This window comes from Artemia franciscana, chromosome 10 (genome assembly GCF_032884065.1).
Source record: "Artemia franciscana chromosome 10, ASM3288406v1, whole genome shotgun sequence".
Taxonomy (NCBI): domain Eukaryota; kingdom Metazoa; phylum Arthropoda; class Branchiopoda; order Anostraca; family Artemiidae; genus Artemia; species Artemia franciscana.
The window spans coordinates 45,290,505-45,306,901 of NC_088872.1; the positions used below are offsets into that span (position 1 = coordinate 45,290,505).

General features: G+C 35.0%; 1 protein-coding gene across 6 annotated transcripts in view; it reads right to left on the reverse strand.

Annotated features, from left to right (window-relative positions):
- LOC136032249 (protein phosphatase PTC7 homolog) overlaps window positions 1-16,060 on the reverse strand; it is a 38,388-nt gene extending 22,328 nt beyond the window's left edge. The window contains exons 1-2 of one of the 6 annotated variants that reach the window (XM_065712484.1): window positions 15,999-16,060; window positions 11,157-11,431 (exon numbers count right to left, since the gene is read on the reverse strand). In XM_065712484.1, coding sequence (XP_065568556.1) covers window positions 11,157-11,391 — 235 coding nt within the window. In that variant the 5' untranslated portion in view covers window positions 11,392-11,431; window positions 15,999-16,060. Of the gene's footprint in view, window positions 1-11,156; window positions 11,432-15,809; window positions 15,831-15,859 lie in introns of those variants that run through there. The other 5 variants (XM_065712480.1, XM_065712482.1, XM_065712483.1 and 2 more) reach the window with 5 other exon arrangements.
- Window positions 16,061-16,397: the final 337 nt, after the last annotated feature.

Consider the following 16,397-nt stretch of genomic DNA (forward strand, 5'->3'; position numbering starts at 1 on the left):
CTTGTTTAGTTAGATTGTATGTACAAAATTATGTGTTTTGTAGTTTATTTTAGATGTTTAGTTTTGTTTCTTTGTTAGTCGTGAAATGCCGTAAGGCTAATTTTTTTTTTTTCTTTTTGTCCATAGTGTTTAGCTTTAGAATAGAAAGTGAAATACTTTTTGTAAGTTGAATCACTAAATAAATTCATTCAAGCCAAATTTAACATCCAAAACTTTAAAAGCAAAATTTTACTTTAATAAAACAGAACCGTTTTATTCTTTTTTTCCCAGAAGGTGTAAAAATATTTTTTCTTTTATTTACTTACAACTCCTGAAGAGTTGTTACGGTCAAAGGGGTCGTTAATCCAGTGTTTACCCCTCCCCCTCGGAAAATATCCCCCCAGGGGCTGGTTGTTCTCCAATCCCTTTGGACTTACAAAAAGACTAGAATTCTCAATTTCTGATCTAACGAGCACACTCCGAAGTTTAGGCAACCATAAGGTGGAGGTGTGAATAAGGAAAGAACAGTCCCCCTCCTATACGGAATAAGTTATGCGAGGTGACACTTCCCTTTTTATTACACAAAAATTTCCTCTAGCGTTTATTGAGTTAAACTCAAAACAAGCTAGGATGAGTAGTGGTGACTACTCCCATACCTTCTTAAGAACAGAACATAATATGCACTTTACTGAAAACAAAATAGATTTCCAAAGTTTTCACTTTTTTTGCTTTAATAAATAAAGAATTATTAAGACTTTAAGGAATAAATATCAGTAAATGTATGTCGAGCTGACAACCTACGGTTATTTGTTTTATATATATATATATATATATATATATATATATATATATATATATATATATATATATATATATATATATATATATATATATATATATATATATATATATATATTTAGTAAAGTACAAATTATATTCTGGTCTTGAGAAGGCATGGGGTTGTCAGCCCAAATACTGTTAATTTTTACTCACTTCCAGTTTGACTAGGTTATCTATTGTAATTTCCGTTCGTTTTGGGTTTCATTTATTTATTAATGCAACTATGCTTTCAAAGGAAAGCTACACCTTCAACTATTCGATGCCAAATGTTTTTAAGCTTAATTTTGATGATTTTTCACCGAAATTTATTTTTTCGATTTTTTTTTTTTTTTTTTAATTTGGCACTCACTACTGCCAAAAATTGCAGAACTTCATGGAAGTATTTTCAACAAAAATTGAACTGCGGTTTTTTTCTAAATTTTAAAGGTACTTGTGGTGTGTGAATTCCTCTTTTTCACTTTCCTTACACTTCTCAACTAAACTAAAGAAAACACAATTCAAATAAAATTCTCCAATTTGAAAACTCTATTTTCCGCAGTGTGGGCGGAGTGATTTCCGAGAGGGGGTGTTTCCCGGGGGTAAACGCCTAGAACTCGTTAATCCAGACATATCCACTACTGGCACTGAGTTCACCCAGGACAAATTATTCCATTTATCACACAGAGAATGTAAAAATTTGGAATTCAAAACCTTTTACACATAAGTTAGAGCAAGTACAAATTCTGAAATAAATTCGAGCTGGAACGGCAAACAGTGGAGTACTTATTACAAATTAAATAAATAAATGACTTATTGTTAACACACTACCCGAACAACCATCTTCAGTAACATTTGCAATTTACCACAAAATAAATAGAATAGCTTCGAAAAGACAGACAAAATGAAAAGTAAATAGCAGAAACTACTTAATTCTTGACCACAAATTACAAACTAAATACAATAAAGGTATAAATTTTCGGTATAAATTACAAACTAAATACAATAAAGGTATAAATTATCGGCGCTCTGTTCTTAAAAATCATCTATAAAAGATAATGATACAAAACAAAAAAGCTCAGGATCATTTTAAGACTCGATAATGCATAATATAAACGAGTTTTATCAAATTGAATATTCAAGGGAGTAATCCTAAATGATAAAATCTATGACACTTAACTGAATGCCAAGTTGGTTTCAGGGTAGTTTTACAGTTTTCATCTATAAAAATTAATTGGTATGTTTTTATACACCTCCCACTGTTATTAAACCTTCCTGTAAATATTTTATACTTTTTGTTTATTTGGACACATCTGTTTTTCAATATGCATCGCGACCAATATCGCGAATTTGACTCCAAATTTTTACTATAATTAACGAATTTCATAAATTTCCATTTCTTTATTTTTACTCATAAATAAGCTTATTCAATATTTAACAGCCAGATATCCACGGTAAAAAAAAAACTCGATTTTTTATTTTCACCAGCTAAGGGCCATAGTTTGGAAGCGTTAAGAGGTAAAAATTCAGTTTTTTCCCCGATATAGTATAGTTAAGCGGATGAGCGAAATTCCTCTTAGAAATTCTTTTTTATTTTTCTAGAAAAAAGAACATTCTTGACCTTTCAACTATCATAGAAAAGAGGCAAGGCGGGAAATTCTTAATTTCAAAATTGAACATCTTAATGATTATGTTATGTCAGAGTCCTTTCAAATGTAGAATTATCTTTTTAATAGCCAGATATCGAAATTTTGTACCTCTCCTAGATTCCTAAGAAATAATTTTCAACAAAAGCCAAAAGCTCATATGGCACTTGTGACGAGTTCGGAAGAGCCAAGAGCTTCTTCCCACCAAGTTTCATTACGATCCACTCTAAGCGTTTCCAAGATTTCCGTTTTCTCTCTCCATTCCCCCCAATGTCACCTGGTCCTGTCAGGATTTAAAATATGAGATCTGAGACACGATGTCCTTCTAAATACCAAAGTTGATTAAGATCCGATAACCCGTTCGTAAGTTAAAAATACCTAATTTTTCCGAACTAACCGTCCTTCCACTCCCCCCCCCCGCCCACCAGATGGTTAAATCGGGGAAGCGACTATTTCTAATTTAATCTGGTCGGATTTCTGATGGGCCTACCAGCTTTCAGCGATCGCTATATTGACCATGTATCTAGTGTTCTAGTTTCCGAAAAAGCGCCGGGTTTAAGTTGATATTATTCCCGCACATTTAAAACAGCAGTTAAAGTGAGACCTCCGAAAATGCTTAAAAGCTATCCCGTATCAAGAAGATAAATTAGAAACGCCTTAATTAAAGACAAATTATTTTCTTTCGGAAAAGACAAAAGGTCGCAAGATTTCATCGAGACTTGTAAGAAAAATAACGCCTGAATTTCAGTAAGTGTTCTTGTAAGAAAAATAACCCGATATAGTATAGTTAAGCTGATGAGCGAAATTCCTCTTAGAAATCTAGTATCTAGACATCTTAGTATCTAGCTTCGGATCTTCTGCATGCAAAAATTGGGGTGGTCCGAGAGTCGAACCTGAGACCTCTCTTACCCTAGGCACGAATCATACCCCAAGACCACAAACCATACATAAGAAGAAAAATCATTTGTTTTATCGATATCTTGTTCGCTCACTCCCCCCCCAGATGGTCGAATCAAGGAAGAGACTAATTCTAATTTAATCTAGTCTGGTCCCTGATACGCCCGCCAGCTTTCATCGTCCTAGCTTATTTGGAAGTGCCCAAACTAGTAAATCCCCCCAACCCCCCAAAAAAGAGCGGAGCCGGCCCAGTTATGTCAATAACGTATCTAGGACATATGCTTATTCTACCCATCAAGTTTCATCCCGATATCTACACTCCAAACGTTTTCCAAGATTTCCGGTTTCCCCCTCCCCCAATATCGCCAGATCCTGTCGGGATTTAGAGCTTTGAGACACGAAGTCCTTCTAAATATCACATTTCATTAAGATCTGATCACCCATTCGTAAGTTAAAAATACCTCGTTTTTCTAATTTTTCCGAATTACCCCCCCCCCCCCACAACTCCCCAAAAGATAGCGGATCTGTTCCGGTTATGGCAATCACAAATTTAATCTGGCTTGGATTAAAAAATATTAGTGGTGATTGGGTGACATGGAATATATTTCGGGGAATTTTTTGGTAAGAACACGTTTACTTTTAAATACTTTCATGAACAAACTTTCAAATAAAAAGAGACATTAAATTGCATGCAAAATGTAACAAAACACAGTAAATTTTAAACGACAAGGAATCCTGGTAAATGGATCAATTAATTTCATTAATAATATATTTAATCAATCTCAATCAAAAAGAAAACCAAACTCAAACCAAAATTACAGAAAGATTTATTACTTCCGTAGATTGTAACAAATGTAGACTTGTCTTCGTGCAATTTTCAACGCCTTAGAATATTTTCTAAGGACAGAGTTTACAGAGCTTCTAAGTTTACAGAGGGAGTAGAGATACTTAAAAATCATCCTTCCTGCATAGATACCACGGTTTAAATCTATAACGGCGATGTTATATGTACCTATTTCAAAACGGGACAATCCCCCCCCTCGAACTTAAATTCCTTATATAGTCAGACATTAAAAAAAAATAAAATATAAAAAAAAAATAAAAAAAAAAAAAATGAAAAAGAAAAACAAAATGTATACTTACTACCCAGCTGTCAAATTAACCCTCTTTGTTTTTATTGCCCTATTCAACTAAATAAATTGAACAGGTTCAAAAATAAAAATTCGTCATAAGAGAATTTTATCAAATAGTTTGTGTTAAAACAAACTGGCAGTAAAGTGACTTGGACCAATATTCACCAACATTAGAAATGGAATTCTCATGACAATTGCTACACCGAAGTATTGGCTTTCTACGTTGATTCTAAATGTATAAAGTTCTTTCAGTTTATTGTTACCCACCCAAGACCAAAATTCTGAGAAAATTAGCCTGATTTTTGAAAGAAAGGGAAAACACCCCAAAAAAGCAAGCGATCTTATTGGAAATCCCTTTATTAGATACATCATATGAGAGAACCCTACCGTAGAGGTGTCAAGCCCCTATCTTCAAAGTGTGGAATTTCGCTTTTTTTTCAGGAGTAACATCGTCGATGTATGTTTATTTGTTTTGTTTTTTTTCCAGGGGTGATTGTATAAGACCGAACGTCCAAGATAATTGGGAGGGAGTTAATTCAAACGTAAATTTAAAGCTCTTTTTTAAGTGACCATACACATTAGGTCAGGAGAAAATCTTGTTTTCAGCTATTTTAGGGCACCAAACTACCACTTCATCCCAAAGAGGACGAATTTGCAATCAATTTAAAATTCTGAGAAGCTAATTGATTTAAAAGTATCAATAACTATATTCTAGGCTTCCCAATTACAAAAGAAGTAATGCCACACGATGGCAAGTTTTTTTAACGGGAAGTAAGGAGCGACATTAAAACTTAAAACGAACAAAAATTACTTCGTATATGAAGGGGTGCTTCCTCATCAACGCCCCGCTCTTTACGCTAAAGTTTTTTACTGTTTTAAAAAGTAGAATTAAGGGAAAGAGTCAAACTTTAGCGTAAAGAGCGGGGTGTTGATGAGGAAGCAGCCCTTTCATATACGAAGTAATTTCTGTTCGTTTTAAGTTTTAATGTCGCTCCTTACTTCCCGTTAAAAAAAACTTGTTTTTTTTATTTAATTTCTGAACGTTTTTGAATCAATGCATGTTTTGACTTTGGCTCTCTGCAGAGGAATAATTAAAACAAAATTTGCATATTTATTTTTTTTGGATAAATGGCTTTCTCATAGTTTCGATCGAATGAGTTTGGAAAAAAAAAGAAGTGGGGGAGGAAGCCTAGTTGCCCTCCGATTTTTCGGTTACTTAAAAAGGTAACTAGAACTTTGAATTTTTTACGAATGTTTTTATTAGCAAAAGATATACGTAACTTATAAATTAGCTTACGTAACGAACTTTTGTATTCTCGGGTTTTTATTACGTATACGAGGGGTTCACCCCCTCGTCAGTACCTCGTTCTTTACACTAAAGCTTAAATTTTGTCCCAATTCATTAAGAATGACCCCCGAATCACAAAAGCCGTAGAATAAATAGTTGAAATTACTAAAAATACTTTAGCGTAAAGAGCGAGGTATTAGGAGGAGGTGAGCCCCTCATATACGTAATAATTTTTGTTCGTTTTAAGTTTTAATGCTGCTCCTTACTTCCAGTTGAAAAAACTTTCATATTTATTTTTTCATTGTTTTTTTTTTAAATAATGCTAGAAAATCCTGCGCTCTCTTCATGGAAATTTTATTCCCCAATGACAAATTCCTCGATGGAAAGTTCCCCCAACATATCCCCCTCTTCTCAATCCCTCCCCCAACCAAAAAATCCCCCTGAAAACGTCTGTACACTTCCCAATAACCATTACTATATGTAAGCACTGGTCAAAGTTTGTAACTTGTAGTCCCTCCCACGGGGACTGTGGGGGAGTAAGTCGTCCCCAAAGACATAGTTATAAGGTTTTTCGACTTCGAGGTTTTTCGGTTTTCCGTTGACTTTGGGAAAATAATTAGCGTGGGAGGGGGCCTAGGTGCCCTCCAATTTTTTTGGTCCCTTAAAAAGGGCACTAGAACTTTTCATTTCCGTTAGAATGAGCCCTCTCGCAGCATTCTAGGACCACTGGGTCGATACGATCACCCCTGGGAAAAAAAACAAAAAAAAAAAAAAAAAAAACAAATAAACACGCATCCGTGATCTGTCTTCTGGCAAAAAATACAAAATTCGACATTTTTGCAGCTAGGAGCTTGAAACTTCTACAATGGGGTTCTCTGATACGCTGAATCTTATGGTGTGATTTTCGTTAAGATTCTATGACTTTAAGGGGGTGTTTCTCCCTATTTTCTAAAATGAGGCAAATTTTCTCAGGTGGGTAACTTTTGATGGGTATAACTGATCTTGATGAAACTTATATATTTAAAATCAGCATTAAAATGCGATTCTTTTGATGTAACTATTGGTATCAAAATTCCATTTTTTAGAGTTTCAGTTACTATTGAGCAGGGTCGCTCCTTACTACCACGAACTGTTTGATGAAATTAGGTTACGTTTGTTTATTGTAGTTGCGTATTAGCTATAATGAGAGGGGGTGAGTAATTGTTTAGGTTAAGGGTATGGTAGATTTCTAAAAAGAACATTTTAAAGGACAAACTGCTTACCCTTCATGAGGTTTAAGTTAAATGTTTAAAGAGGTAAGGCGGGAGTAGGAATGAATTCAATTGCTTCTCTATACAGCTAAAATGTTACATTCCCATATCTACCAGCACAGAGGTGGAAAAGGCAAGGCAGGTCATCATCAGCTCCGCCAGGAAACTTCTTTGGGATGTCAAATACTGCTAGTAACTCAGTTTTCAGCAATGGTGTTATTTTCTTTTTCTATATGTATGAATTACTTTAATGTATTTAAAGAAATGTATGTAATGTATTATCGATAAGAAAATCATCTTGTAGAGGTTGTGATGATTTGAGTTATGTAGAAGATCAAAAGTCTCAAAGAATTTCCATCAAACTAAGAAAAATATTCCTTTTCATCCATCTGAAATTCTTAAATAGTAATATTAACAAAGAATTATTACCAAAATTACTATTACCGCTAATTTTTTAAGTATATTCAATTTTTATCCAAAATTGATATTGCAGATTTAAACGTAGTTCGGTTCTAATCAACGTACAATTACTGATTCACATGTTTTAAAAGCAATTAACCAGGGATTTAAGAGACCGGTACTTCAAATTATATCTTGGTTAGGCCTGGGTATGATTTGCAAAACAATCAGAAATTAAATAAAAAAAGAGCTTTTCAAATAAAAGCAAGGAACAGATTTGAAACATAATTTAACAGATTTTTCTTTGTATGAAGGGGACTGTCTCCTCCTTAGCTCCTAACTGTTTACTGTGAAGTTTGGGCTTTTTTCATTTTTTTAAAGAAAATATGCAACTGGAAAGATAAGATTTTTCAAAGCACTAAAAAACTTCTGTTTAATGAGCGAGTTCTAGAGAAGGGGCAGTCACCCTTATATACAGAGTAATTTATATTTGTCTTAAGTCCCAAACTTGCCCCTTACTTTTAAAAAAAAAAAACTTTTCTATTTTTTTAATTACATATTGTGAAACTGTAAAGTTTTATGAATACAATACTTTTGGTAACGGACTCGAATTCAACAGTTCGTGGTAACGAACTGTAAGGAGTGACCCGGCTCAATAGTAACCGAAACCTTAAAAAATGGAATTTTGAAAACAATAGATATATCATAAGAATTGCCTTAATATCGCCGATTCAAAATTTATTAGTTTCATTAAGTTTAGTCTTACCCATCAAAAGCTACGAGCCTGAGAAAATTTGTCTGATTTTCAAAAAAAGGGGGAAAGACCCCCTCGAAGTCATAGAATTCTAACGAAAATCAAACCATCGGATTCTGAGTATCAAAGAACCGTACTGTAGAGGTTTCAAGCTCATATCTGGAATTTTTTAATTTTCGCCAAAAGAAAGATTACGGATGTGTGTTAGTTGTTTCTTTGTTGTTTTTTTTTTTCAGAGGTGATCGTATTAACCCCCCTCCCACACCACTTTTTTCCCAAAATCGTTTGATCAAAATTTTGATATAACTTTTTTCTTCAGCATAGTTGAAAAGCCCAATAACTATGTCTTTAGAGATAAAATGACCCCCTACAGCCCCTGGGAAAAGGTTTTTAAGTTACAAAATTTACCCATTGTTTTATTTGTTATTGGGAAGTATGCATACATTTTTCGTGTGGGGAGGGGAGGACGAATTTTCTGCTGGGAGGATTTTTCACGGGGAGAATTTTCCATGGAGAAGGAATTTCCAGGGCCTGAACTTTTCAAGAGAAGTTTTACGCTGGGTGAATTTGCTAGAATTCCTATGCGAAATATGTCTTGCATTCTCTTTACGATTCAATTTTAGGCGTGGAGATGTTAAGGGTAATTGTGCGGGGCAAATTTTCACTTGGATTGAATTGCCCACAGGATATTCCTTTGAGAAGGGGAATTTTTCCGTGGAAGTGGAGGCAGGTATCCTGGTGTTATTTAAAAAACGATCAAAAATTAAATCTAAAAAAAAGTTTTTTTTCAACCGTAACATTAAAACTTAAAACGAACAAAATTATTGCGTATATATGAGGTGGGTTTCGCCCTCCTCAACATCTCGCTTTTTACGCTAAAATTTAGATTTGTTCCAATTCTTTACAAAGAACTCCTGAAACACAAGGGTCGTTTAATTAGAACAATAAGTAACTTTGTTTGAAGTGCCGAAAAATTGTAGCGTGAAGAGCAAGTTGTTGAGGAGGGGGGCAGCCCCTTTCATATACGTAATAATTTCTGTTCGTCTTAAGTTTTAATGCTGCTCCTTACTTTGAGTTGAAAAACCTAGTTTTTTTATTTAACGAAGCTCATTCGCGTCATTCGGGGTCTGGATGCTATATTGCCTCGCTAGGAAATGTTATCAGGACACCTTCCAAATCAGTTGTCGAATTTCGATAAATGTTTGTTGAAAGTAAGAACCAATTTCCATATATAGCCTTCTTGGAGGAAGAAATCGGTGCCAGTTTCTGCATTTAGGACTTCTTGTGAAATTTCAAAATTGGCGAGGTCTAATTTTCTTGCTGTGGATTTTCGAGGTTTGAACTCAACCCGAGCTCTGTAGCAGAATAGGCTGGTAGAGACAAAGGATTTTGTTTGAGGTGACGTTTCAGACAGGATGGAGGTAGGTAACAACTTCGGAAAAATAGGTGAAATATAGGGGAAAATAGGTGAATAACATGGAAAATCTAAGAAATTGTATACAAACAGGAAATTTATATCATAGAAATTTATAAATCCCTTACCGGGATTTAGTCCCGGTAAGGGTTCCCAAATTTATGCCATCGAGATATGTCCTTAAATGTGATGCCCTACTGGAAAGTAAGGGACATAGGACATACGCTAGGCACATAGTTGTGCCTAATTAAAGTTCTCACCTGATCCGACTTCTTCACAGAGAAGCTTCCTCTGGGAGGCTTCAAAATTTCTTGCAGAATTCAACCAAACCTAATCAACAGTAACATTTATGGTTTTGGATGTTTGTATTCAATTGAAACTCTTTGAGGGAAAGACTACGTTTCTGTCGGCTACCACCATTACAACATTTTTAGACCCAATTAGCACTTGTTGACAAAATTGTTCAACAGTAACTTCGGTTGGTTGACCATGCCAAGAGTATGAGATCTAAACGGCTTCAGAAATAGGTGTCAAAGCTCCAACTTAATGTTTAAGTCAACATAATGTATATGAGAGGTGGAAGTGAAGATCCATGTTCGATCCAATAAGAAGTAGTTTTTGCTTTTTCAATGTTAAAACAATCTAAAAATTACTTCTATAGTTTAGTCTCTCCCCCTCTCTCTTTCTGGAATGAAAATCAATGGCGCAGTCCTGGTTTAGCTCTCCAAAGACTTGGATAGATAACTTCACGCAACACACCTATTCATTTTCTGAACTATTATATTGGCTAAGGATCGCAAAATAACAGAAGGCCCTTTAATAATAAATAAAGAGATGTCTAGTCAACCATAAAGAACGACCAGACTTCAGTAACAATGGTTATAGTGTCATTGATGTACTATATTCTTAAGCACATTAGTTTGGATGGCTTTCAACTAATTCAACTATGACAATAAATCAAGATTTTCTAGATCCTGCAAATTTATTGTCCCATATAACTTGAACTAGACTTTCATGTGTGTAAACACTTAAATAAAAATATCTTTTTGACAGGATTGGCATCCAGGAGGCACGTCAGAATATGAACAAAAACAAATTGCAGTGCCAAATATAATTTCTTAACGGGCTGCCAGTTCTTGGGATTTTTCCCAAATCTTGGAATTACAACCTTAAGCTTGAGATCTTTGAAAAAGCGAGTATAGGAAAAATTACACTTAAACAGCGTATTAATTGAATATGTCCTTAGTAACCAATATCTTGGGAATTTTCACAGGTAAATTCAGGCTTTGTTAATTCTTAGAGGCAGCTTTATTTCACAGCAGGAAGCTTTCTCATGTTTGTCTGTTGTGCACCCTTAAGAAGGCAAGTCTCAGGCAGATACTAGCAGTAGAATAGTATGAGCAGTAGTATTTAGGAAATAGGAATCTTATGTAGAATCTGCCAGGAAACTATCACAGTAAGACTCAAAACTGTTATTCACACTAACCTGTTTATCACATTGTGTTAAGTTTCAAAATCAACAAACGGTTAACTAGAAGATTGATAAAATGAACATTGGCATATAAATAAAAATTACCAACCTAAAACGTCTCCTGCTTTACTCCTAGCAATGACCCAAGCATCCTCTCCGATTTGGCCCTTTTTCATCTTACCAGACTTCAGATCTTTGGGGAAGCCTGCAACCACAGATACAAACTGGGCACCGCTTAGTGCTGAGTTTGGAGAGGGGATTGTCGATGAGCTGCTCTGTTGGGTTGGGAGTCCCTGAGCAATCAAACGAGAGACAACTCGACCATACCAGGACAGTGGACTCATCTGATCGGATGTTCAACTCAGGATCTTTAGAGCATCAATACTAAAATAAAGAAGCATTATAATCAATTGTTAACAGGGCTTTGGTATTTAAATATTAAAACGCAAAAGATCATGCAAAAGTGAAAATACAAAAGAAGTTTTTTTTGGCTACTAATATTCAACTTCTCTAGGAACTTTTAAAGCCAATGTCAAGGATGGAAGTGATCTCTTTGTGTGCAGGTATAATTCAAATATCTGGATGGATCAATTGATAAAAACAAGCAGGGACGACCATTATTTTTCTGTTTAAAAATTTCCTAAATCTCAAAATCCTCGATACATTGAATTTCTCTATACAACTAAATCCCCTGTCGGGGAGGGTTTGACCCCTTCTTCTAAATAATGCAAATCTTCTCATGCTAATAGCTTTAGATAAGAAATTCAAAATTAATGAATTTTGTACAATTAGAATTAGCATAAAAAGTAAACCCAGTTGATGCATATTTTGTAAAGAAAATTATCTTTTTAGTTTTGGATTCTATTGACAATGGTTGCCCTTTAATAATGATTTGCAAACCATGAACTGTTTGCTTAATGGAACATTCAAATATAAGGAGGACTACCTCAGCTCCCTGTTGCTTATCTTAGTTTTTAGTTTTTGTATAGCAACGCTTCAAGAATGATCATTCAAGGGGTTCTCGGGACATATCTTATCCTTAGGGGAGAATTCCCCATCTCAAGGTAACATACAAATATAATGTTTCTCAATACACTTGGAAAGTTTCTAAAATAAGATCAGAGCCGTCAAGCCACACCATCTACATAACAGATTTAATCAAAAAAATATTCCTCAAAATGAAGGGAGGTTTGGGGGCAGTTCCTATCTTCTCCCTCACTCCAAGTTTATCTCAAGGACATATGAAGCAAAATTTGAAAATGTGTGCCAAAACAGGCACTTTATGAGCTGTCAATTTTGCAGTAATTCAAAATATGGGTTCTTTTTGTACCAGCTTCTTTTTATACCAAAATTCTGCAGCTTAGACTTTTTGCACCAGTTAATATCAGCCCTGTTTTTTTTGCTGAGTCGGGACTTAACAGGTCTTTCCACCAGGACTTCAATACTCTTTTTTGCACTCAATAAAGACTTAGATCTGCCACATCAAAACTCTACAGCTTGAATTCAATTTGTTTTGCAGCCAATCAGGACTAGGCTCATTTTTGCACTTCGTCAGGAATTTTGCACTAAGCCAATCTAGTGTCTTACAAGCTAAGTTGGGAAAACAACTTGGCTTGTTTTTCCCACAAGTTGCTTGCTTTCATACAAAGTAAGGACAATTGCATCAAGTGAGACCACACTTTTGAACTGAGTCAGGCTCCCTTGATCATTGGCCAACTCTTGGGTATTTTCTCAGACACTAGGCTAGGAATAATAAAAGATGAAAAGGTGATGTTGGGTAATGAAAAGATTGATCAGGTGAGCAGCTTCACTTACCTTGGTAGCATTATTAGTAAAGATGGTGGGAGCAGTGAAGATGTTGAAAGTAGAATAGCCAAGGCTTAGGGTGTTTTTTCATAGTTAAAAAAAAGTTTGGAAGAATAGGAAGATAAGTCTACAAACCAAAATTAGAATATTGGAAGATACAGATCAAATATGACTCTGAAGCATGGGTGCTCTGAAAACCAGAGGAAGATTTGCTAAATATTTTCCAGGGAAACTGCCTATGGAGTGTTCTGGGTACCTGGCTGACTGGCCTGGCATTAGATTGCACAAAAAGTGTGGTTCAATTGCACTTTCTGAGAGAAATTCAATGAAAGGCTGAAATGACTAGGGCATATTCTGTGGATGAAGGATGACAGATGCTTCTGTCTAGCCTAGGGCTAAACAGAAAGCAGGTTGTTCTTGTTTAGGGTGGGGGGATGTCATAAAGGAAATGCGAACTTCCTGGGAGGTTGTAGAGGGAGGCTTGACATTATTGATTACAGGCAAATTAATTGCAATTTGGGTAAGCCAGGAGTTTGTTGAGTGGGTGATGGCATTCTTGAAAGATAGAAGACAGAGCAGAAGGGTGCATGGAGAAAATGGTCAGGCATTTTACTCAGATATTACTGAAGTGGAGTCCCACAGGGAACAATCCTTGGTCTAACTTTAATTAATATCTATATCAACAATGCCCCACAATTTGTCAAAAATAAAATGAATCTGTATGCTGATGATTCAAAAATCATCAGCCCTGCAAGAACAGCCAAAGAGCATGACTTATTACAAGCTGACCTAGACAAACTTTCAGACTGGGCAAAACTCTGGAGGTTAGAATTCAACATTAAGAAACAAAGAACAATTCATTTTGGCAGAAGGAATGTGAGAAGTCTGTATAAACTGTGTGTAATAGATAGTGTTGGGCAGATGATTGATTCCTCCTATGCTGAAACAGACCTGGGTATGCTTGTGGATAAAGAATTGAAGTTTGACCTTCATGCTCAGTAAATTCTCTCCAAAGTGCTCTAGAACCTGGGAATTGCAAAAAAATCATTCCACAATAGGTTACCAAAGCTGATGTCAAACAACATAAAAGAGTTCTTCAACCATAACTGGAATTTGGTATGTGTGGCAACCAAATTAAATAAAGACAACAAAAACAACAGTGTCCAATGGCAAGCAACTAAATCAATAGAGGGTTGTAAAAGCCAAAACTACACATTTCACCTGGAGAAATTACAGATTCCTACCCTCTCCTATCAATGGAAGCATGGGGATGTCATCATGGGTTACAAAATACTGAAAACTCAGTCCTTGCAACAAAATATGATTAGACCTGACCAGTCTGTTGGTAAACAAACCAACACAAGACTACAAAACAAATTCTGGTAAATGTATCACAGTTCATATAATTGACTAACCAATAAAGTGAACACTTTTTATGCTCTTTATGAATAAAATAATTGCTTCTATTGCAAATTCAAATTTAAGCACTTTTTGACCTAACATAAATATAATAATTTTGGCACTGAGAAAATGTAGTATTATTTTGTCATAAATGACCAAGAAAACAGCACTGAGAAAACATAGTATTATTTTGTCAAAAACAACCAATAACTCATACTTTAATTGAAAATTTGTCATTTTTTGTAGCTCAAAAAGTGCTTCAAATTTGAATTTACCCAAATTCCTCCCAAATAGATTTGTGGGGCTCTGGAACTCCCCAGGTGAAGAAGTTGTCTCAACCTGTAGTGTGGAGGCCTTAAAGGGAGCTCTGGAAAAAGATTAGTCATCTAAGCCATGGCTTTAAGAATGGAATGTAGCCAATGTATTGACTCAACATCTTTGCTAGCCAGCACCTACAGGATAATACCTTATTTGCTGGATAATGCAATCTAAAGTAAGTTAAATCTGGAGTTGGTTTGTTTATTGTTTGTTATTAAATAAAAAGAACATTTGCACTATAGAAAAATGATTTACTAAACATATGTCCATTAGGAGGGGGGAGGGGTAAAATTCTAGTTAATTGACTTCTTGCTATCTCAGAAAGGGTTTAGGTTAGGAAAATGAAACTTTCAGGGATGAATTTACAGACTAAAGTATGTCCTGGGAAGGTGTTTTGAAGCAACTACCTCTATTCCTTCTCCCTTGAGAGGGCCCTGACCTTTAAAAATATGTGCATTATAAAAGTGAAACCTTGAAAAATAGATCTTCTGCTTAATTGAAGTACAACACAATTGTTTTCAGCTTCATAACTTTGCTCACTTCCATTTTATAAGGTTTTAAAGATATGCAAATATGTTTCCTAAATTTTGAAAAAAAAACATTGATATGGCTCAAAATTCTACTTAAATAACAGGAATTCCATTTTCAGAACTAAAGGCAGAGAAAAAGCAACTAGTAACTGAAAATTAAGGTAAAGCGTTGTTTTGTCAAAATTTCAATAGGTATAGACCTGTGATGTAGGCAAATTTCAGGGCCCTCTAGAGGGAGAAGGAGTGGAGGTGGGTACTTTAAAATACCTTCCCAAGACATATTTTAGCCTGTAGACCCATCCCTGAAAGTTTTATTTTCCTAACCTAAACCCTTTCCAAGATAGCAAGAAGTCAATTAACTAGAATTTTACCAGGGGGGTAAAAAGTAAATGGTCTTAAGCCTATTTAGGAATGATACAAAAACAGGCCTAAGTACCATATTTTAGAATGTTTTAAAATTGTTTCCAGAGTCTCAAATTGTTTCCTTAAGAAGAGATGGAGTACTGTTCCCTATAAAAGTATTGAAAGGCCTATAACAGAGTGGCCCTAATGTTTATATTTTAATTAACAAATTAATAGTCTAGGATAAAGGCATTGAATTTACCTACTAGCCCTACAGCATTCAATGAAACCAGAAAATTTAAAGCCAGTAGGCATTTTTTTAATGTGCATTTGAAGTGAGAGAGCTAATCTCTAGAATAGCCTACCTGGACAACAAGGTCCAATCACTTAGCTATGCTTGTAGCCTATTGACTACCTTTGGAGACTTCTTTAAGAAGCTTATCTTGCCTAAATATCTGACAAACATACTTCTAGGCTACTCAGAAAGTATAAAACTAATTAACAAATTGGTCCAACATGATACCTATGTTTTGACCTTTTAAAAGAGAAATTACATCTGTTATGTTTACGAACTCTTCTAATTTGGTTTTCACATCTTGAAATGCCATCTATTGGGAAAGAAAACGAAGATGCCGTGAGCAGTCAACTCTCATTGCGTCCACAAAAAATAAAACACAGAGCCCAATTTATCAGTTATGGTAATTGAATAATTGATGAGCAAGATTGCAAATTATAAGGGATGATGCATGTATTTTAGAAATAAGCATTTCATATTGTTTTGTAACACAACGTGAAAATTAAAATTACAACCATTTGAAAAGTATGATTTCGAAACGAAGAAGGCATGGATGAAAATTTTCTGCATATCAAACTCATGAGACTAGATCATTCTTATCTATCGTGCTTGCGGCAGGAACAGGCGTTTTCCACTGCACCCTGGAATTTTAAATTCA